Source organism: Delphinus delphis, chromosome 11 (assembly GCF_949987515.2).
Source record: "Delphinus delphis chromosome 11, mDelDel1.2, whole genome shotgun sequence".
Lineage (NCBI taxonomy): Eukaryota > Metazoa > Chordata > Mammalia > Artiodactyla > Delphinidae > Delphinus > Delphinus delphis.
Window position 1 is genome coordinate 19,199,802 of NC_082693.1, and position 24,907 is coordinate 19,224,708.

The 24,907-nt window shown below is 36.2% G+C and overlaps 1 protein-coding gene across 15 annotated transcripts in view; it reads right to left on the reverse strand.

The window, feature by feature from the left end:
• Window positions 1–12,440: 12,440 nt before the first annotated feature.
• Window positions 12,441–24,907, reverse strand: part of SOX5 (SRY-box transcription factor 5) — a 989,998-nt gene continuing 977,531 nt past the window's right edge. For all 15 annotated transcript variants that reach the window (XM_060024445.2, XM_060024443.2, XM_060024448.2 and 12 more), the window contains 4 exons: window positions 23,890–23,998; window positions 21,111–21,284; window positions 15,388–15,604; window positions 12,441–13,791 (listed from right to left, as the gene is read on the reverse strand). In XM_060024445.2, the coding sequence (XP_059880428.1) occupies window positions 13,488–13,791; window positions 15,388–15,604; window positions 21,111–21,284; window positions 23,890–23,998 (804 nt within the window). In that variant the 3' untranslated portion in view covers window positions 12,441–13,487. The remainder of the gene's footprint in view (window positions 13,792–15,387; window positions 15,605–21,110; window positions 21,285–23,889; window positions 23,999–24,907) is intronic.

Here is a 24,907-nt window from a genome sequence, read left to right on the forward strand (position 1 = left end):
CCTGGGTTTCACCAGGGAAATCATTCAGGTTTCAATTCAAAGAGGATTCGCTGAAATGCTAGTTTATTGTTTACAATTATCTTGAGGCAGCTGTTACGGACTAAAATGTGTCTGCTCCAAACTCATATGTTGAAGCCCTAACCACCCTATCCCACTCCCAGTACCTCAGAATGTGACTATATTTGGTGGTAAGGCCTTTAAAGAAGTAATTAAATTAAAATGAGGGCATGAGGGTGGGCCCTAAACCAGTCTGAACGGTGTCTTTATAAGGAGAGGAGATTAGGACACACAGAGAGACAAGAGGGATGCTGGTGCACAAACACCATGTGAGGATGTGAAGAGTCAGCAGCCTTCTAAAAACCAAGGAGGGAGACCTTGGAAGAAACCCAGCTGCGAACAGCTTCATCTTGGTCCTCCAGCCTCCAGAACTGTGAGAAAATAAAGTTTAAGACACTCAGTCTGTGGTTTTTTGTTACAGCAGCCCTAGCAAACTAATATAGCAACTATTGCAGTAAGTGGAAACTAAACTAAAACTAAAGTGTGGAACTGAAAATTGAAGTTTTTTTCCCAGAATGTTATAATGATGTCCCTATACAAACAATTCCTAAATGACTTTTAATTATTACATTAAAAAACACGATTATGGGCTTCCCTGGTGGCGCAGTGGTTGAAAGTCCGCCTGCTGATGCAGGAGACGAGGGTTCGTGTCCCGGTCTGGGAGGATCCCACGTGCTGCGGAGCGGCTGGGCCCATGAGACATGGCCGCTGAGCCTGCACATCGGGAGCCTGTGCTCCGCAACGGGAGAGGCCACAACAGTGAGAGGTCTGCATACCGCAAAAAAAAACCAAAAAAACAAACAAAAAAAAACGATCATAAATTTTATAAAATTGATCATTTACTGTACTCAATTCATTCATATAAAGTGATAAATAGTAATAGGGTATTCCAGATTTATACCTTTTAGAGAAGGATCCAAATATAAATTTGGCATTTTAAATTTTAATCATTTCCTTCAAGCCTTTCTTCTTTTCTGGTTTTCTTCTTTTTTTCTTCAACACGTAAATTGTAGCTTATGTATTATTTTCATAAATCACTTATGATATTTAATCATAAAAATATCACTTAGATATTTTTGTCTCCCCCTATGAAGATTCCTTGATGTCCTCAGGGTTTGATAATGTACTCCCAAATCCATGGTTGTGGAGTATAGATCAGATTATTTGTATACCAGAGAAGTTTTGTTGTGTTCCCAGCCCCATTCAAGAAGATGCAATTATAAAAGAAAGTTACTTTGTTGATTATTGAACTGTTACAAACACTAATCCCAAAACAATGCCACAGGAACATTTAAAAATTCAATGAAACTCACCTCCCAAAATGAAATGCTTAGGTATTATCTAACAAAATATATACAAGATCTATATGAGGAAAACTATAAATCTCTGATGAATAAAATCAAGGAAGAACTAAGTAAACAGAGAGATTATTCCATGTTCATGGATAGGGAGACAATATTGTCAAGATGCCAGTTCTTCTCAACTTGATCTATAGATTCAACACAATTTCAATAAAATCCTAGCAAGTTATTTTCTGATATTCACAAACTGATATGTGTGGGGACAAGGCCTATCTGGGAAATATCTGTATTTTCCCTTCAGTTTTGCTGTGAACCTAAAACTCCTAAATATTTAAAAATAAATGTTAAAAAGCATACTCCAACAATGAATTAATAATAATTTTGGTTTATATTTCTTGTGGTAGCATGTAATCTAGTCCTCTTTTAGATTAAATTGCTTTATTGTACCATTTTTTCCTTCTGTCAAAAAGTTGGGTATTCATTCTTTCACCATTCTATTTTTGGTCACCCTAGAGACCACATTATTGACTTCCTGATACTGCTAGACATTTAGAATCTTTAAAATTTATTTATCCCCTTCCATTTTCCCATTATTATTGTTATACATTTACTTGCACATTTATTCAAAACTTGACAAAGCACTGTGTACAGACCCAACTTATTTATATATCACACATACTTTATCATTTCCAATACTTTTAATTTATAACTATAGTCCCATTTTTTCCATGTAGGATCATTTTCCTTCAACCTGAAGACATCCCTTTAATATTTCTTGTAGTCAGATCCATTGGTGATGGGTCCTCCAAGCTTTAGTTTGTCTCAAAATAGCTTTATTGCAACTTCATTGCGGTAAGATTGTTTTTGCGTATGTAGAATTCTAGTTTGGCAAGTTCTTGCAGCACTATAAAAATGCAATTTCACTGTTTCTAGATTCCACTGTTTGTTTCTGTTGAGAAGTCAGCTGTTAGTCTTATTGCCATTTTCTGGACAATGATGTGTTCTTTTCTCTGGCTGTTTTTAAAAATTTGTCTTTGGTTTTCAATGGTTTCATTAGAGAATTTATATATGTGGTTTTCTTTTATTTGTCCTGCTTGGATTAACTAAGTTTCTTGAATCTGTTCAGTATCTTTTATGTGAAAATTTCTCAGTGATTATCTCTTTATTTTTTTGTTTTGTTTTGTTTTTGTTTTATAGTGCTCACAGATTTTATTACAGGGACAGAGGTGGCAGTGGCAGCCTCAGCCCAGCCCACTCTCACCTGCTGTTTCTGGCCCAGAAGGAGGATGGGGAAGGCTTATGACCCAGAAGAACTGATGGCGGTGGGCTTGGGGACACCAGGACAGGGATCTAGGGACACAAACTATGTACAGCGGCTAGAGACTACTGCCCAAGGCCCTCCTGAGTCAGGGTACCGGGCAAGGCGTGTGAGTGGCTCACACACCCACCCTGCCTCAGTAGTCCTCCACCCAGCCATTCTCGGAGATGAACGCATCAATGACCTCTTTCATGGCCAGGTTGGGGATGAGCTGTTCCTGGGTCAGGGGGCTCTGAGTCACAGGGTGAACTTTTGATACATCTGTATATTTTTATTAAACTTTTTATTTTCACTAACTCTGTGCTCTTCTTTGCCTAATTGATTATTATTTGTAGATCTCATCTCTTTATTTTGTCTATTTTCATCTATTTTCCTGAATATATTAAGCTCTACTTGTGTTAAAGTCTTTGCTAACTTCAATATCAGTATCATCTATAGATAAACATCTACTGTTCTTTTTCTCTTGATTGTAAATTTTGCCTTTGCATGTGTTTAGATTTTTTTCCCTAAACTTTTCAAATAAAAGAACCCATATGATTTAACCTTCCACCGGAGTGGAGCTTCATATTCTCATGCTAGGCAGATGGGTGATCATTTTACCCTTACCAGTGATTTAGCTGTGTCAAGGTTGCTTGGCAGTTTTAGTGGTACTCAGGCTGCCTCTATTTTGTCTCACTCAGAGTGTAATTTTCCCAAGCTTTGCTTGTGAGCATGCTGGATATTTGTCTCCTCAGCCATGAAAAACTACAGGGGAGTCAGGTCTGCCCTTAGAAGGTTCTCAGCTCAACTCTCCAGCATCTTCCCCTTGAAGATAAAATGTGGCAATTATCTTGCGAGTGTGATTAGCTGTACGCTTGAGTCAGGTCCCATATCTATGGCTGGTCTTTGTTTCCTAAGGACTAAATGACACAGGAGATTTCAATCTTTCTTTTGGAAGCTTGCCATGAATCTCCAACATCCCATACAGCTCTAGAACTCAGCAAATATGCCATTAGTAAAACCAGTCTTGCATTTGAGGTCCTTCAAGTTTCCACTTAGGCACTTTGGATCCACACAGCTACTTTGCTGGTTTCTCTTTCACCCATAAGTTGCCAAGTCTTTTACAGCAAAACCCAGAATTTGATAATGTTTTCACCAAATAGGAATGGTTAGTAATCATCAGCTTCACCTTAGATGAATTTTTGCTTTTCTGAAATTATGGTTCATCTAGCCCTCATTTCTTCCATAGATTTCTAATTCCCTAAAATATAATTTGGGGGGTATTTTTCCAGCTTTTTCTAGTTGTTCCAGTGGGAGGTTGGCCATTCACCACCTACTACATTCATTTAGAAGCTGAAGTCTCAGTGAATATGAAAATGATTCTTGTTCTGATTTGAAATCCTGTGTCACTTACAGTCTGTTTCATTAATCATATTCTTGTATTGTTTTTTTGCTTAACGTGTGCTAGTCTTCTTTGCTTTATATCTTGTATAGACCTATCATAATACTGAACATAGCATAAAAGCCAATGTGAAACATCTGATTGTTGAAAAAGCTAGTCTATGGGACATGATAAATATGCATCCCAATCACAATTCTTCCAGCTTTATCCTTTGTAAATCCTTGTTTAATCCATATATCCAGTTATCTATTCATATGTATACTATCTTCCTCTCTGACCCCCTGCAAATTGTCTTTATAAAACTGCTTAAGGACTGATAGGTAAGCACATACGAAGCAAATCTACAGCTTTTGTAAATCTGCTTACATAAAGTGGCACTTTGCATTGTTCCTTATCCCTTAAGTGTGAAATCCATCTGAGAATTTAGGGCAATGAAGGTTTATTTCTCATGATAACCTTGCATGCTTCCTTCAATTAAGCAATGAGAATTCTCTAATCCATGTAGTTTCTTTGCCCTGGTTGCTATGAAAATGAGTTTTTTTTAATGATTAGAGTTGTCTTCCTCGGACAGTGTATACACACACACACACACACACACACACACACACACATCTCTTCTGTAAAGAGACAAAAGGTAAAGAGTAAGAAAAAAGGAATATGTGTGTGTGTTTCTATAATGTGTAAGTATATGTGTGATTTCTTTTTATTTCTTACTCTTTACCTATTGTCTAATTGCTATGTGCTAACTGTGCTGGCATTTCTGTACTTGTGTATTTATTGTAAGCCACTCCAAATTTTTTTTTTTTTTTGCCGTACGCGGGCCTCTCACTGTTGTGGCTCTCCTGTTGCGGAGCACAGGCTCCGGACGTGCAGGCTCAGCGGCATGGCTCATGGGCGCAGCCGCTCCGCGGCACGTGGGATCCTCCCGGACAGGGGCACGAACCCGTGTCCCCTGCATCAGCAGGCGGACTCCCAACCACTGTGCCACCAGGAAAGCCCGCCATTCCAAATTTTGAAAGAGGGAGAAAGAGCCTATGAATTGACATATAGTCAACATGATGCACTAGGGAGCAGAGACTCATCAACTTTGACAAGAGTTTGGCTTTTTATTGCCAGAAGGACCAAGTTAGCATTATTAATTTAATATTTGCCAAATACTGAGTCATTAAGACAAGGAAAGACAAACCGTACTACCTCCTATGATTTTTATCATTTTCCCTGATTTGGATTTTTCACTCATAAAAATGTCTAAATATTTTTTCATGATACAAACTCAGATTCTGTGTGTTTAAAATTTACATGAAAAGTGTAAAACTTATAAAACTTTATCACAGTTTGTCAACATAAACTTTGGGGGATCTTGAAGTATCTGAAAAATTAAGTGACCTTTTAAAGTGTTTACTGTAACAATAGGAGACAAAGATAAAGCTACACCAGAGGATTTTATAAGCAAGAGTCTAAGATATAGGTGATATAATAGGCTATAATATCAAAGCTGATAGATCTGTAAAATCTGTGGGTTACAGGGAAATGGATAACTCTTTAATGAGGACAATCTAAAATTCTCTCTTCAATATCTTTAGTTAGCATTTGTGCCCAGTGTTATACCACTGGCAATTTAATTCATCTTCCAGATGTCAAATAAGCCCTGACCATAAGAAAGCAGATTAACCCCTCTTGTGCATGTTAACCCAGTAGAGGACAATCATGCTCAAAGATCATTCCCAAATAAAAAAGACAACTTGTGTAATTATTTGGGGCCTACTAGTAATAATTGTAGTCCTGAATCAAACTTAAGTTCATGCAACCACAATTTATAAACTTGTAGTCAGTTGTAGGTTTGAAATATAAGGCAAAATGAATGCTTACCGAAGGCCAACGTTTGAACAAAGCCAGTCTCCCATGTAAGTAATTACTTACTTCCATGTAAGTAATTATCTAAATATTTTCTATGGTTCCTCCAACTTTCTACCAGGACCACATGAAGTTATTAAAAAAAGTTATCACAACAGTGATTTTAAAAGTTATCACAGCAGTGATTTTTATAAACAAGAAAAAAACAAGTGTTTTTATAAACACAGTTTGTGTGTAATTAGGATTGCTTTCCAGAATCTGAAATTTAATACTAAATTGAACAGGCAATGTACAAAATGATGGTGTTTACTTAGGCCTACTGGATTCCTACAGTTGTTCTCGTAATTTTTCTTTTCGCTTTTAAATTGAATCAGTGGAGATATTAATGATAAAACAACTTTCATTCTCTTGGTTATATTTTGAATACCAACAAAGTACCATTCCATACCATATTCACTTGTATCTTTAGAAAATGGTAATAATAGGGAGAGTAAAATCTCACGTATCTGGACCTAGTTGCAAAACGATGAAATACTGTGATCAGAGCTGAACTGGTTCATTCTTGGTGGTAAAAATATTGGGTTGGCCAAAAACTTCGTTCGGGTTTTTCTGTAACACCCAAACGGACTTTCTGGCCAACCCAATAGTTTTGCTAAGCAAATTGGTAGAACAAACTAAATTGCAGAACAGATGTTTAGCCTGTTTAATAAAATGTAACTATTTTTAAGAACTTTTAGCAATACTATTGCATATGCTTTACATACTAATTACAATGCTTACTTATAAAACAGTTCGTCTCAGCTAGTTACTAGGTTGCTTTAGAAACTCAAGAAAAATAGATTGGATATTTTTCATAAATATTCTTTAACTTAGATATTGAACTAATTCATGCTTACCTTCACCCCCATAGTTATAATTGAGGTTTCCATGATGATGTCAAGTTATAAGTAGGGATAACTTCTGAACTTTAAAATTTGGTAAGAATGACAGTATCTTGATTTTTTTTTTTTTTTAGTATCTTGATTTTTCTTTCAGTATCTTGATTTTTTAAAAAACACATATGTGAACTTCCTCAAACACCAATTTCTAAAACTGTCAGAATTGAGATTAAAAAAAAAAAAAAAAAAGAATGGATTTCTTTTCACTATTGCCAGAATTTTTCTGGTTGTTCAAGGCATTGTCAGTAAGAAAACAATCTACTATTGCATGCTAGTCCTAAATATTCCGTAAGAAACTAAAAAACATAAAGGCCAAGAAAAGAATGTTTCTAAAATACAGTGTAACAGGACAAAACAAAGAACTTTGTTTGGTAGGAAGGAGACCAAAGGTGGGATTTTGCACCTTGGGTGAGCAAAGCTTTCGTAAGCAGACAAGATTTCCCCATCTACATATACTTAACATACTCCTACGATGCTGCTTCCTGAAGAAACAGGATGAGACTGTGACCACTGTAGCTGTAGGTGGTCTACTAAAAACACTACATGGAATGATCATTTCTCCACTTCTACAATGGACATTTTCCTTTCAAAAGCACCTCAATTTTTTGGCAAATATTAAGTGGGTATAGTTTTGTGTGTTTCAGTTGTATTTTCGGTGTCCGACTGGTCTGGAGTCTCTGAAGCCTACTGCTTTGCCATGATGAACAAAAGGAGAAGCAGAGAAACAAGGATAACATGTGCACATGTTCTGGTGGATCAAATGCCCTCAAAAACAATCTAATCTATGAAGGGACAGATTGAGGACTCTTTCTAGCCTCAAGCTCTTGATGAATCACTGACCCTCAGCTTCACAGAGGTTTTTATAGAGGCCTAAGTTTAAAGTATGGTAGGCAATAGGATCTGCAGAATGTGACATGCACAAAAGGTAGATAAAAGTGGAAAATAGCCCCATCTCTTGGTTGTTTTGAAACACTAGGGCATGCAGAATAATTATTTGGAGCTGGTTAATAGCAACAGGTTTATCCCTATCCCTAGAGATTCTGATTCACTACATCTGGAGTCTGGCCTAAGAATCTACATTTTTAACAGTTAATTCTAAAGCAGGTAGCCCACGGACCAGACACTGTAAACTACTGATACTTCTGTGAAGGGTTACAATGGGAAAAGTGTTAGTAGAACATACCTTCTTTATATACTTACTTCATATTCATTTGAACCAGATGTTATGTAACCCAGTTTCTTGATACTTATTTAAAAACCACCCAATTAAACAACCAACCAACCAACCAACCAAAACCTTTATGGGAAATGATTACACATAAAACTATCAAGATAGAAATACATATTATGGTGGAAGAGACAAGCAAAAATGGCCACTGGAAGAAAAGGAGCCTTCTTGTTTTAACATTTGCTTAAAAAGCTGAAGGTAGAATCCCGAGGGTAAATGTCAGAATGTTAAACAATTTAGAAATATCCATTATTGTAAATTAGATACCAGTAAAAATTATTTATAGTTCTTACTTTCATAATCTGAAATTTAGAATTTCTATACCAACAATAGACTGAAATTCAATTCTGAAGTGTAGAAACCCTGCCCCAGTGATAGTGTCAAGCTTGGGAAAAATGACATTAAGCGTGCTTCAGGCTGCAGGATTTTTAAGTGTTATTAGCTTCAATTACATACAAGAAGGATAACTTTTGACATTACAGTGAAGCTCTCTCATGAGATGCATTATAAAGAGGCCTTCTTGAATGTCCACCTCTAAGATCTAAACCCTTAGTTCTCAGTTCAAAGTCAACTTCAGGAAGTGAGGTTATCTATATCGGAAACAAAATTAAATTATTTTTCATACTTTTGCTCTTTTTATAAGAAGACTAATGATTAAACCGCCATAACAAGAATTGTGAAAAGAAACACAGTATAATAGGTAAAGAACACATTTGCTGTTTTTATTGGTGCCTTGCATGGCAGTAATACTGAAAAAAGAGAATGCAAAAACAAAAAACAAAAACAAAAACAAACAGGTTGGTGGCAACCCACATCTTTTTTTTTAAGAGTACATAAACTCCTGTTTTATTTTTATTGTGGCATGAATGATAACATAAAACCAAAAACATGAAAATATACAACTTATATTACACTATGTGTTATGAACAAAATATAAATCTATAACTCTATGTTATATTTACATAATTATTTATTTTATTAAATTTCAAGTGAGATGGTAGGTTGCACATACTTTGTTTTAAGCTCCAGGCATTTGATTGTCTCTTTTCTACATTTTCCCATTTTTACTCATAAAATCCAAAACATTAGGACTAAGAGCTTTAGAGCCAGTGGAGCTGTATAAATACTGTTTTAATGAACCAGTGACAGAAACACTGGGGAGGACAGGAATCAATCAGTAGAAAACCCAACATCATCTTCAACCTGGGAAATTGATAGTTATAGGAAACTTTAAAATTAAATACTGTAAAAGCCCGTCTAAAAGAAAACCTATGCCCTATAAGACAAAAGAGATCTCTGAACCACTTTAAGTGGGCTTCATATCTTTCCTTGCAGACCCCATAATTTTTATTTTACTATTAACTTGATAGACAAATATTTTATAAACCTGTTTGTAAATATACAGTTGTTTATTACAATTCAAATAATTTACCCATTAGAATGAATGAAAACATAATGATTTTTGATGTTTTAAATGTGATATAAGAAGTTTCTTCTGGGAACAGTAACATCTTCTGGATTAAGAAAATATCTGAAATTGGACCATAAAATATTTAAAGATAATTTTCTTTAAATGAATTAAGGTAAAAAGTCTACTCCAAAATCAAACCTATGAAATAACTTCATCAAACAAATTCTTTTATATTTGTTCCTTATAAGAGGATTTGGTTTCAATAATGATTATGTTCTTTGGGAGGGATTTTATACATGGTTAACTCTTAAACTGTAGATGCCAAATAAATGTTAAAAATCGACTTAACTAATTTAGGTATAAGTGGACTGAAGAACAGTTTTGTTATTTTATACAATTGTGACTAGACAAATTCTTAGTAACTTATATATGAACTTTAACCTATTTTCTCCAGTGATGCTCTTAGATTCATATTAAAACATGACTGTTTTTAGAAGAACTGATTACAACAGCCATAAAAAACAGAATTCTGGCAAGATTATCCCTCAGTACTAGGGTTAGCGCATGTGCCTGTGGTTTGTGTTTGTGTGTGTGTGTGTGTGTGTGTGAGAGAGAGAGAGAGAGAGAGAGAGAGAGAGAGAGAGCAAGTAATGTGAAATGTGAACAGGTAGGTAGGAAAGGGGAGAGAAGGGAGACTTTATGTTCATTTGAGTTTGATCTTACTCTCATTTCCTCTCCCTTATCTTTTTTGGTCATCATGGGGCACAGAAAAAGAATACAAGGTTTTAGGATCCTTTACAAAAATGATAAACCAATCAAATGCCAGAAGGCAATGTGCTAACCCAGTAGGCTGCCATTCATAGCACCTGTTATCAAATGACTTCAAAGCACTTTAAACATTAATATGATGTTTTGTTTGTTTTCTTTTGGGGAAAATTAAGGCAAAACAATTGTGACCCCCAGTGAATCAGACATCAGAACAAGAGAACATAATGCAAGGCTATGGACTCGCTTTTGTTTCAATCCATGCACAGTTTTGTCTCTCTGACATAAATCTAACTAAATAAAATTAACTTCTGAATTTCAGCCGTTAAAGGTCACCATTAACAATTTCATTTTCCCCTTCAAATAAAACAAGTAAAAAACAAACAAAAAGACCAAACAGAAGTGTTTTGTCAATTCACTGGTAAGTGTGTTAGAATTTGTGTCAGCCATGAATGCCCTCAGTGGCATCTACCTGGAGCTAAAACAAAGTATTCTTGTAGCCCAAAGTCATGAAATGAAAACAAAGCATCTCTATAACATGGTGGAAAATAAGTGTCCAGCAAACGTGAGAGGTGAACCCACATAAGTCAGAAAGAATTTGTTAACAAAGACAGAACAAATTTTTAAAAATCTGTTTTCACATTGTACATAATAACGATATAAAAACAAGTGTCCATTTTTTTATCCAGAGTGCTTAAAAACAAAACAAACAAAAACAAAAGAGAAATTGGCTGTAGATGACTGTGGCAATTAAATAACTAAAATGAGTGATGAGAGCCTAAGTTAACTGAGATTGAATACGACCCTCCCATTAATTCACTTGTAGGTATTAAACACCGGAACGTGACATTTGTTGGGGCCAAACTTTTAAAAAGGAGAAAACTTATGGAAGGATAAATGAAACTGTGTGAGTGAATGTGTTTGTGTGTGTGTGTGTGTGCATATATATATGTATGTATACATATATATATATACATATTGGAGATGGAAATTTGTTTTAAATATCTAACAACTTATTGGCTGTACTTCCAAATCAGAGGAGAATAAAATAGAAAGGGAGAAATAAATTATGCATAACTTACTAATCTGGGAACAGCTGACCATTATTATTATTATTACTATTATTATTATTATTTTATCATCATCATCATCATTATTACAACACTAGCAAAAAGAGGCAGTTCAAATGAAAATACAGTCATCAAAAACAAACAGAAAAACAAACAAAGCAAAGTCTCTGACATGCAGGATATGATTAGCTCCTCCAAGCAAAACCCCAGAGCAAGTCTTTTGAGAGAGAGAAAAATAAAAAGGATTTTTTTCTTATGTATATGTAAAAATCAAACTTTAGGGTCAGGTTTGGGGAGGGTGGGATAGGAAAATGATGACTGGAGTGAAAACCATAGCACATCCAAGCTACTGGTTGGAGTATTTCCTGTCTGATGGTTCAGCACAAACAACACTAATTCAGTTTAAATGACTTCCCATTTATTTGGACAAGCCCTACGACTGCCTTGGCACTTGGCTGGCAAAGTCTAAGCAGCCCCGTCACCATCGGTTGTTGCTCTATGCACACACTCTGCTGGAATCAGAAATTGGACTTCAGTGGATTCATCTTACAGCAAGAGTAGAGCAGCGGCAAGGGTTGCTGGGCTCAGCCAGGCTCCCTCTTGTTGGGCTGTGACAACTTTTAATCAAGTCCTGCCTTTTACGGCATGAAATGCACATGGCCCACAATTCTGAAATGCAAATGGCCTCCACCTCATTTCATGGAGGGATGAAAAATACCTTATAAAATCATCAGTTCCATTTCCTGATCAGGAAAGGATGGAATGTTGAAGAAATAAGCTAATTCTATATTTCTAGAATATGGGCAAATATATTCAAGGGAAATAATGATTGTTTTGCTTGAAGTTATCAACAGGAAAAACAAACAGAAATCATTAGGTAGGAAATGTTAGTGGAACCATCTGACCAGGGAGAAGGAACATCTGGGAACAGTTTGCTTCCCTGTTATACACGCACCCCTCTATTACACAGGGCCACCTGATCTATCCAATAATAATCATATTAGAAGTTTAAAAATATAATTTCTGAGCCCTATATTGGTTGTCATTTGAAGTGCAAAGTCAAGATCATGGCTGCTTCCAGACCAGTCACTTAGAAGGATGTGGGATTTCATCCCCAGATGTGGGTTTAACTCACAATGGTCCAACATTATTCCAATTAGTACCATAATCACACACATACATACACACAAAAATCCAAGATCAGAAAATATTTTTTTCTCTAAATTTCTTATGTCTCTCTCTCTCTCTTTTCACCTGAGAACAGCACCTACAGTTTCCATTAAAAAAAAAAAGTCAAATCTCACCAGCTGCTGGTATTTCAGGTTTTTCAAGGGATTGTCTAAGATATAACACTGTCCTAATTTAAGAAGGAACAGGAAAAAGGAAAGGGAAAAAAATCAACTGGGTCAATACTTCAGTACAAATTTGGCACTTGCTCAAAGATGTAGTGTGGTGTGCAACAGATAAGAAAGTCCTCTAAAGAAAATGATTGCTTATTTTGTGGTGGATAGCAAGGAAGTTAAAAACAGGCTCTTTTTCCCTCTTCCCCCCCATGCACAGACTCCCATCTTTAAAGTATAGAGATGGAGAAGGTGGAGAGAAGTAAAGAGAAATTCATCTTTCTTTTTTTTTTTTTCTGTCAGGTGCATTACCGAAAACAAAAACAAAAACAAAAACAAAAACAACGAAAGGAAAGAAAGAAAAGGAAAAAAACCCAGAAACCCCAAAAAACAAAACTTATTTCTTTTTAAAAACTGTAGCACAAAACAACAAAACACATTCACAAGCCACTTGTTGGCACTGTGTACCTGAGTGAGAATTTCTAGAACATTGTAGAACAAACAGCCATAAAGTTTATTAAAAAAAAAAGTTGACGGGTAAGACTTCAGTGCTTGGATGTAGCAGCTGAATTACTGGCATTATTTTACCCATAGCTTATTTCAATCTCTTGTTGTTGATATTGTTGTTTGCTTGTTGTATTTTTATTTCCTTTCCAAGCCTTTTGAGGCTGAGGTCTATTAGTCAGCTGATGTCCCAACTATTTAAGACTAACAGTTAAAGTAACAGTCAGTGTATGAGAAAGTTAATGTGCTTGGCCACTGGTAAGGATGAACCAGCTAGGGCTTCTTTAAGTCCTAAGGTCACAACAATCTTTTGACCCTTATCAGTTGGCTTGTCCTGCAATATGGTTTTCACTGTCACTCCCATAATCTACATCTGGATCATCCTCTTCCTCCTCGTACTCATCATAAATTTCTCCGTTGATGTCCTCAGCCTGGATCTCTTCTTTGATATGTGGCTCCTCTCCTTTCACGCCGTAAGTGCTCTGGATAACAGGCATCCCAGGCTCCGGGCTGCTGGACACGCTTGAGTGCTCTGAGGGCAGATGAGGGGAGGGCATTCCAGCCATGGCGATGGCTCCAGGGTACACGACACCAGCAGTGGCGATGGGGATCTGTGCTTGTTGCCTGTTGGAGAGGAATTCCCAAAAAGAGACCGTGGGTGAGTGGACAGTTGGATGCAGGCCTTACTTACTCTATAATTAATTTGCTCAAGTTGTCCAACTCGAAGGTCATGATTTTCACCCTGATGGAAACTGTATCCTACTTTGATCCCAATACCTTACTTCTATGTAGTGCTTTATAGATTACAAGGCATTTGCACGTGTTACCCATTTGATTCTTAAAGTGATTGCTACTTTTCTACTTTATGAAAAGAAACTGAGGGACAGAAAGATTAAGCAGAAGAACTCAAGTCCCTGAGCCCGAGTTAATTTTTCCTTCACTACAACATGTCGAAAACAGTTTTTAAAAGAATTAAACCTAAAGATAATTCAATTTTAATGGAAAAACCCTAAATTCTTAGAGCTCTCAAAATAAAACTTTACTGCCCAGAGCTCACCAGAACTGAACAGGGTCCACCTCATCCCTGAAATAGTTTTCAGTGGAGGTAGGAAGTAGGGCTGGCCTCATGGGTGGACCACCTCTGCAGCTGTACAGGACCCGGGGCTTAGACAGATCCTACACTTGGTTTAAAGTTCTGTTGTCACAATCGTGAAATTCTTAAAAAATGCAGGGACCCCGCATTTTCATTTTACACTGGGCTCCACAGATATATTCTGTAGCTGGTCCGCGTATGAAGGGATTAATAGATGATGTTCATTTATGCCTTCTTTCATTCATTTGTCTATTTACGATTTCCCCAAGGAGCGCTGGGTCTCGTGCTCAGTGTGGAGAAGAGTACTGCACTGGGATATAAATCACAGACCCTTTGGACAAAGCAAGCAGCTGCTTTCAGGGGAGTGGAGGGGATAGGGCAGATTAGAAAAGTTTTGTGGTTTTTTTGTAAAGTATCCTCTGGCCATTTTCAGAACAGTACTTATTATTCTAAGAAGCTCTCAGGATCTTATTTACTGTTCCATATATGAACAACTTTATTTCTGTGCTTTTTGATAAAATTATGCAGAAACAATGTGGTTGCAGGCCTTTGCTATAGGAAGCAGGGTAAGACATACTGAGAGAAGCATCCTTAATTCAGAAGGAAACTTTCCCATTCACAACTTGTTCTACCCTGAAGAGAATCCCTACTTTATGTGATCTTGTAAGGCCACACGTGTGCCTTGAGAGCCCAGAGGCTCTGCTATATTCAGAAACAAGTCTTTCTTTTGGAATCAGTTTTATGTTGTATTATCTCAGCTAAGTCGTTAGCTGCTGTGGAATTTACACTGTGAGGCCTTGGAATTAATGAAAACCAGCAAGAAAAAGAACCAGGAAGACTTCTATGTTTTTAATAGCAAACTTCAAAATTCTTTACTCTCAGATATTTTATTTTCAAACCAGCTATTGACATAGCTCCCGCATCAGAGTCATTGTTCTAGGAGCCTGGAATGAATTCCCATGAAGTGTTCTTTCTCAGGATTATAAGGGGACAGTTTAGTCTCTGAAAATACACTGTGCTCAGGTGCTTGCTCAAAATGCTGCTTTGCAACTAAACAAATACATCGCACATCCCATTAAGTGTAACGGGAAATGTTCTCTATGGGAAGATGACCACAAGGTCCTTACCCAACGTTGAAGTATTGCCGCATTTCCTGCCGCCTGTTCCGCATGATTGCCTTGTATTCCCCGATGCGCAGCTTTTTGCCATCCACCAGGCAGGTGCGCTTCGGCCTGGGCTTGTATTTGTAGTCAGGGTACTTCTCCAGGTGCTGCTTGCTGAGACGGGCTTGCTCCTCATAATATGGCTGTTTCTCTAGGTTTGTCATAGCTTTCCAGCGAGATCCTATGAGGAAAAAAACGTCACAATTCCCATTTGCACAGCGGCTGAGGATCCTAAAAAGGTATAACTGAGAACACGAAAGTCTAAAGTAAAAATGTTGGCCAAATCCCAGAAATACATAAAAACGTTATGATTAGTGAGCTCTGACTCAAGAGGTGAGATGCCACAAGAACAGAGGTGTTGGTGGCAGTGTCCTCAAAGACTGTGCACCCAGAGATACAAACACTAAGCAGTATTTTTCTTCTGGCTTGAATGAACAATTTAGCCAAACTTGTACCTTATGTACTTAAAAGCTCATAGATGATTTAATGGAAATATCTTTCATTTCTACATTAGACCATGATGTAATTCAACTGTGAACTGAAAAGTTATTCAAAAATGCATTACATATTTTGAATCTGAGGGTAATTATCTAGTTACTGAGTATTGTTATGCAGGGTACATTACTTACTACAAAGGTTTCTAACGTATGGTACGTGTAATTCTCATCCTCCCCCAAATGTTTAAATATGTTTATGTGATCAGTTAAAAATTTACTTCATTAAAATTCTAATTCTAAAAAATACATTAATGAACATGCACTGGGTAACTACTGTGAGCTAGATACCGTACTAAAACCTTTACATAAGTTGTTTCATTTTTACCTTTCACCATAACCTCGTAAGTAGACAACATTTATACCTATTTCTAAAGATTAAAAAATTGAAGTTCAAATAGATGAAGTAACTTACCCAAGGTCACACAACTATTAACTTGTGGATCACTGACTCAGACTTAGTCAGAATTGAAATTGAAATTGTGGTACAACATGTATCCTTACATACCTATACCCATCTACTATATAGGATCTAGCAGAAATCAAAACTCACAATAATAAGTATGTGTTCAGTAACATTTTTCTCTTAATAAATCACTTTCAATAATATATAAAAATGTCACTTCCTGTGATAGAGTATGCATTAGTAATGTTAGCCCAAATTGGTTTTCCCTTTCTTTTCGCTTTTAATTTTGGTTTGGATTCAAGTAGGATTGCAAAAAAACAACTATTGGAAGCTTAATTAAAAACAGTTTATGCTTATTCTCAATATAGATGTGATTTAAAGCTTTGATTCTATCAGTATGGCTATGTGCAGTAGTAACAGAAGTAGTAGTAGTAGTAATGTTTATTTTTTATTAAGAATGTGAGAAAAATCTATTTGCAGATGTTTATCTGCAAGTACTCAGCTCAACTCTACCCAAATGCACAAAGACCAAAATAACTGGAATTAGGAGATGCCTAGCAAATATGTACTGGCACTGCTGCCTTTACCTAAGCAAGATCGTAAACCTTTTGAATGAATTCATTACTTAACCATAACTCCACATCTCAAATGCAAATAGCTCACTAATGAATAGTACTTTCCTACAAATGTACAGAATTCCTCAATATGGGCTGTTACATTTATTAAACGAATGCAGAGAAAGGGACAACATCTCCTCCCTTAGAATTCTTTCCTATTGGAACAGATGTTGCTTGGGTGGGTATATCCACGTAGGTGTTACAAAGATTTATAAACAGATTTTTTCCAATCTAGACAGCCAATATGATTTCATTATATTTACAACAGAAACTCAGGTTACAGTTCAAATAATAACAATTTTTCTACTCCTTTCTCAAACTTGTATTTAAATACAGTGTCCAACATTTAGTTAGCTGGTCAGGCCGTATCATTTGTAGGTACAAACTCAAACTCTTTATTATTCAACATTATTTTCTAGAGGAACTTGAAAATCATTATGTCGTTCTCAGGGTAAATATAAACACAAGTAAACCTATAATACTATTGAACTAGATCAATTCTTCTTGTGGAGTTTCTTATATGTATGTATACCAGAATTTTGACCCTCAGAATAGGAAGTGGAAAAGTGAACTTATCAGAATAACTTACTGAATAATTAAAGAAATCAAACAGTGGATCAAGGATGGTTGACTTGAAATTCACTATGTTTACCACCAAATAAAACAAAGAAACTAGCATTCTCAGAATAGGAATTGCCAAAGCTTCTTCCCTAAGTCTAAATGTTCTATCAGCTCAAAAAAGAATATTTTTTCACTAAGGAAAGGGAATGTTTATGCCTCATAGTAACATGCCTTGGAATGTAAGAGCTATGTTTAGATTTCCTACTATGTGCATGATGCTGTATTCATCACTAGATATGCAGCAGTGAGTTGTTACGGTTCCTATCTTCTTGGAGCTTATATTCCAGCCGAGAAGAAATACATTAAATACGTAATTGCAAAATGTATAATTTTAATTGTGGAAAGTACAGGAAGCTATGAGAACATATGATAAGGAGGTGAGATCAATCTTCTGTAGGTCAGGAAGGCATCGCTGCAAAAATGACTCCTAGAGGGATTGAAAAAACAAGAGCAGCCTATGGAGGAAGAATAGAATGGTCAAGGCTTTGTAGTGGGAAGGGGGAGTAGAGGAACCTAAAGTTGTTCTGGCTAAAATGCAGAGAAAAAAAGGATAGTAAAAGATGTGTAAATTCTCAAATAAGCTGGCCTCTAACTGTGGTATGAACTGGAATCAAAATATTTTGAAACTTGATAATATAATTTCTCTGGAAGTATCACTGAATTCTAAGCTATATTGAAAAATATGGCCATATCACTGTTACATGTCTTTTCAAAATTAAGAATTAAGGGCCAATTTGACCCAGTTAATGCTTAAGCTAACTACTCCATTATACGACCGAGCAGAACAGTGGTTCAGTTTGGTGGCAAAGGCAGCTACCATTTTTTAATAATAGCTTTCGAATGCGGATAACCAAATGACAGTTTGGTTTTGGTTTCAATGGCTTTGCAGGTACACCAACCACTGTTTGTAGCTGCAGTGTAACCCCCTGAAACTCACTAGATGAGGATGGGAGGGCAGAATTTTAGATACCTTCAAAAGAGATGAAAACATCTCCTTGATTTGGGTGTGGCTGGCTGCTCACCCTGGACCATGTACAGGGAGTAAAAGTTCCCTGCTGTTTTCAAAAGATGAGCCTTCAACGATGAAAAGAGAATTAAGTACATTCAGATATTCCTCCTGATGACAAAAAAGAAGATTCAATCTAAAATATTTGATGTTCAAAATGAGAAAAAAAATCTCAGTCTTGAAAGTACTCTTTTCCTTTCTAAGCCTGGCAACACACTAAAAATGAAGAGTTTGAGCTGGGCAACAGTGTCATCTCCACGGGGTCTGTAATGAGTTTGCACATTTTACTCTAACTACTGTATACCTAATCAGAAAAAGACGTCCCCCGTCCCCTGATCTAGCGCCAAACGGTAAAAGGTGATTCCTTATGTTAACAATTTCAGCAGAATGGCTTATTAAAACCAGATTTTAGGGTATTATAAAATGCTTAGAAGCCCTTTAAAATGTCAACTAGGATCTCCGGAGACTACGTAAAATGTCAACCCAGCTCAAGCGCCTGTTTTAAGCAGAATGAATTAGTGGCATGCTGTCAGAGGCTGTTATCCAAAACAATTAGTAAAAGGGAAAACATCAAGCTTTCTTTGTACTTTTATATGAAATGAGCCATTTAGAATGATCTTGTGGGTATTTGAAGATCACTTATTTATTTGACGCTATGACTAAATATTGAGGCCCAAGACACCTCGGTGGGGTTTTTTTTTCCCTGCTATATCTTTAATTAATATAATTTCATTGAAAAATCTTAAGCTAGGCAGCATTCTCTTTCATGCAGCCTATTATGATATAATCATATAGTCATTCTAATATTCTCTCCTTCAAACCAGAAAGGAATTCTTTTAGCCAGTCATCTCTTTCCCATGAAGGCTTTTGCTCTATTTCCTAAAATATTTCACTGGTATTTCTCTCATACTTAGAGTAAGGTTTTAATCAGTGATTATTATTTTTTTAGTATTCAGACACATAAATGAATGATATAAAGACACGTTAAACAATCTTAGTTTTTAGTGTTTTTTTGACATTTGGGGATTTCTAATTTGATAATAACTGATATATTAAAATATGAAATAAGCTTACATCAAGTATTTTATTCTTTTCTCGAGTTTTTCCAAATGAAACAGATATGGTATTTTTTTAAACGAAAAATTCATATGGAAGGTAGAATGTTTTCAAAAAAAGAAAAATAGATCAGAGATGGTAGAGATGCAAAAAATATGCATTTTCTTTTGATCAGTTTCAGTTTTTTATTATATTTGGATATATATTTATACATAAATATTCATACATATTTATGCATAAATATTCATGTTTTCTATGTACATACAAAGCTTCACATGCTCATATCTTTTGAGGTAACCTTCATCTAAAGAGCTCAAAATCACTTAGATGAAAATTGAGACACAAGTTTAAGTAGTTAATGGTTTTTGTTTGTTTTTGTTTCATTACAAATGTACACTGTGGACTGGGAGGCACCCTATTACCGTTGTTGAAAATATGGGATCATAAAAACGCATGTACATGTTTAGTAACCACTTTCAGATGATTGGTTCCTTAATGTAAAGAATCAAAAGGCAAACTACATTAGCTACGTGTAATTCCAAGTGCACTATGGATTTTAACAAAGCTTTAATAACTTCAACAAATTTTGTTGCTTATTTGTCAAAGACAAAATGTGCTGATAGAGTTAAGTGTTCTTCTTCTAATTTTTTTATTTAGCTCTTAGAAGTCAGAGAAAATAAAAACTTGCTTAGGTTGTCAAGAACCTGGACACCATGCTCTTGAAGGTAAAGATGATGGTGAGGATGACATTGATGATGGTAATGATGTCAAGAGAACAGCACCAAAGAAATGGCCTCTTCCCTTCCTTCTTTCTGGGACTTAAATTGGTGTATAATAGGTCTCTTTATAATCAGTACTCTTTCCTTTCAACCATCTTTGCTGTGTGCTTCAGTGTCTATGTATGTTGGGTAAATATGTGCTTTTGTCATCTGTTAAGCTGAAAGCTGCAATAGCAGGGAAAGTCCCTTTTTATATGATACTGAAAATACGCGTAAGGATACTAAAAGTAAAAATTAAAAAATGTACACCCAAACGTCTTCTTGTGTCCTGAAAATCTAAACTGATTTTCAATTATAGTATTAGAACAGACATCATCTCCACCTCCACCCTCACCCCCATGACATGACGAATTCTATAGTGTTTACAAAGGAAAAGAAAAAATAAGGTCAATACCAATACTGAGTGGCTTGTGTGAAAAGAGCTTTTTTTCCTAGTCTTAATACAAATACTTTAAATTTTTGAAGAAGAGGAAATATTACAACAACTAGTGTAGGAACACACATCTAAATCAGAATCTGGGCACAATTTCTTGATAAATGTGGAATGCTTCATGGTCAGAAGAAAAGGCTCAGTAAGATGTACCTAATTTTTAGATAAGTAGAAAACATGAGCTGCCTGGCTTCCAAACCCAGTCTCTTTCAACAAATGCAGAAAACAAAACTGTACCTGTAGTTCATACATCACTTAACCCTTAATACTTTTCTTACCCAGTATCTTGCTGATGTTGGAATTGTGCATGTCAGGAAAGGCCTGAAGGATTTTCCTTCGTTCATCTTTAGCCCACACCATGAAGGCATTCATTGGACGCTTTATGTGGGGTTCATTGCTACCACGCCCCCTGGATTCTCTATAAATTCTTGATTCTGAGACTCCAGCACTTCCTAAAAACAGGGAACATTGCTTCACGTTAGTGTTAAAACTTATGGCAATTCCCTTCCTTGCATTATTGTTTTTCAGCCTATTAAAATATCGGAAGATCAAAAGCACATCAAATAATGGTACTTCTAGTTCTTGAGCCAGATGCTTGTTTATGAAGGTTCTGTGATAAGCCTTGAGGTGTCAAATGTTGTTATTTGTATTTTTAAGTCCATTTCTAATATATTTTTCCTTTCTTTCAATGGACTATGGACTGTTTCACCATTTACTTTCAAGAGCACACAAGAAACTTGAATATGTGATCTTTGATACAAATTGGAAAGAGAATAGTTGGGTTAGGTCAACAGGCATGCCGGTACTGTAGAAATATTAGATAGGTCAAAAAGCTTACAAAATTGTGAAACACCAAACTGTTCAGCAGAATGGATGACTACAGGTAAGGATGTGTCTCTGCTACCTGAAGACTGACAGAACATAGCATACTTTTTCTCTCTCTGAGGCTATATAAAAACACTGCTAAACAAATGTTTAAGGTTAAAATACAATATAGATAATATCTCCTATAATGTGTTTGGCTTTTCTTTGAAATTATGTGCTAATACATGCATGAAATATGCTGATGCAGCAATGACAGTCTGGTTCCCAAAACATACTTGAAAATGGTAGGAAAAGAACAAACAAATGGTTACATTCTATGGTTTCTTACGAAGTCTACAGTCACATATTTAAGGTGAAAAAAAAAATGTTCATTTCCCTGAATTTTCCCACTAACATCTAAGTTATCCAAAGAGATCCATTGATAATTACATTCCAAACAGCAAGACTCAGGATGATAAAACATGACCAAGTGTCACACTGGAACCTTGGGGAGCTTCAGGCACTCCTCTAGGCTTTATCTGACTTTGTAGAGTGGCTTCAGCAGATTAAACTGCTTCCAGAGATACTTGAATTTAGGCAAAGAAAATGAGAAGCAAAACATATAACTCTGGCACTATGTTCTCCAGGATTGTCATTACAAAAGATGAAAGAGATATATTCTGTTAGCATGTAAAAATTTCAAATATTTCGGGATTTTTCTAGAGCACTGCTCTTCTTTTCTTCCTTCATCCTCCTTTTCCTTTCTTAATTTGAAGGAACAGGAATCAAACAAAATTACCCAGACTTGAAGACCTCTGTAGCAGCAAACAAAAAACACAGCTTATTTGGAATTTCTTATTATTTCTCTTTCGTAGTATGCCCTTTGTTCTGATGAAGATTGGAAAATATTTTGCATATGAGCATGACTGAATATAACAAATAACAGCAACAACAATTTTGATGTTTTAATGCTGATTACCATGGGTATATTTTATCACGCTGATACAACTTAAAATTTATGAAATGTGTTATTACCAGTAATTGTCTTTTTATTGACAAAAATGAGTGCTAATATATGGTGACATCTTCCTAAAATGGGTTTGTAGCTGGCAAATGATCATTTGCACAGCTGCTTTTTCTTGTTCTTACACCTTACAGCAACATAAGCAATAAAATGAACATTATGTGATTTCATCAAAGCTAAACAAGCTCTCTGTATGTACTTAGACCAGGTTTATCTTAGCCAAGCGAAGCAGAAAAGAGAAGGAAACATCTGGATACAATAGGCTAGAAAAACACAGACTTTTCTTGGATATCCAATTCAATAAAATTTGGTCTCGACAGAATTATCTGGTTAAATGCTCAAGTTTGGCTAGCCCCTTGGCTGCTCACTGGTTTGCGCTGGTTCAGTCTTTTTCTGTATGCAGGGAGCTTCTGCCATGGTAACAAAGTTGAGGACCATGCTCTTGAAATGCATGTATGTCACCTGACACTGGAGAGAGGGTCCCAGTCGGGGCTCAGTGTAAGAGGAAAAGCACTTTCTTCTTTTTCCCTCTTTGCTGTGCTATTAGAATTAGAGCATCAATTTATTTGGTTGTCCCTGTGGATGTTTAGAACGTTCAAAGATGACGCAGACAACAGAAGTCTCAAGGCATGTGAGGGAAGCATGAGACTGTACCGCTGGAGCTCTAGTTGGGTTACAGAGGGTAGGCAGGGCACCTGACTGTATGGTAGATAGTATAAGAGGGAAAGGGTCCCAGATGCAAGAAACTATCCTGAAAATGTCCTCTGAGCCATGTATTCTGGTCAGGGTTTGACAAATGAAAACCTCAAAATGTGCTTATAGAAAAACATTTTTGAAAAGTTTGTTTCAGGTGTAAGAAATAGGGAAGTGAGAGACAGGGACGATGATGATTGAGAGCATTTGCTTTAGAATCATGCCATCTTGAATCCAAGACCTGCCTTTGGTGCTTACAGCCCTGTAGTCTTGGAAAATATGACTCAAAATTCCTAAGGGCTAATCTCTATACCTGTAAGAGTTCTTATGTCACAGGTTGTACTGGGGAGTAAAGAGATGATTTATGCATAGCACTCAGCAGAGCATTGGGCAGGTGGGAACCACTCAGTACATGTGAACTCTTACTGTAATGATGAGGTATGAGGTGGCGGTTTGTATATTTTTTAGTAGTTTTAATTGGTATTAAACAGACACTTCTGCACACTACTGGAATATATATGAAAAATTTCACAAACCATCAGAATCTCCACTCATATTGAAATCCATCATGGCATGGCTAAATTTTCCTTCTTCATTCTGTTTAACTGCCAGTTGCTGAGTCAGACTCTCCAGTGTTGTTTTTTCCTTTAAAAAAGAAATTTATAATGAGATCTCAATCTGGAAATTATAATTATTCAAAGACATTTTTTTCCTTGGGCTATATATAACACATTAGCTCCTGGAAGGGAGGAGATGCTGATTTATTCACCTTTGCACATTCAGCACGTTATAACTGAGGTAACTGAAGCCAATGATCAGCAGGATGTTTGAAGGGACTCTGATTCGCAGAATCCCCTATACAGTCTTGGCATTTGGGTTTGCTGAGCCTAAAGGATGGATGCTGGGATCCTTGGAGACAACCTTCCCAAATCACAAAATGTGCATAGAAATTTCATGGAAGCAACCTGTTTTACAACATTTGGAATGCCTGCTTTATTTTTAGCCAGACAGGAAAAGTATAGAAGTGGCATGAGGCCCAGAGAAAGTCTTCCAATAGTCAGGTGACCAAATGATTGAAACATAATTCACAGTAGTGCCCTCGGGTTGCCATCTCTCTAAATGCCATCTGCATTCCTCATGCAAGGGTAATGAAGACGTTTCAATATTCATTGTTAATTGCTTGTCAAGTCTCTGTACATTCAATGTGAGTGCCTGCTACTTGGACCACGATTTGATTTGGATTGCTAAGCCAAAATATTGAGTTGGAGAATTATCTGAGATACAAATATACCAAAATTAGATCTGCAAAGACATCAAGTCATTTGAAAGCATGCAGTGCATGATCTGAATTCATGGAGAACATGGCATTACAAAGTAAATTATTTTCAAGAAAAATATAATGCTTAATCTACACCACGTGAGATTTTAAGCTATTTCCAAATTAAGTAATTGGGTGATTTTAAGAACAGAAAAGCATACAATAAAAGGTTTACAACTCTCTCTAGAACTTTCCATCATTGCTCTGAGGATGATGCGGTTCCAAAGCAGCTTTAA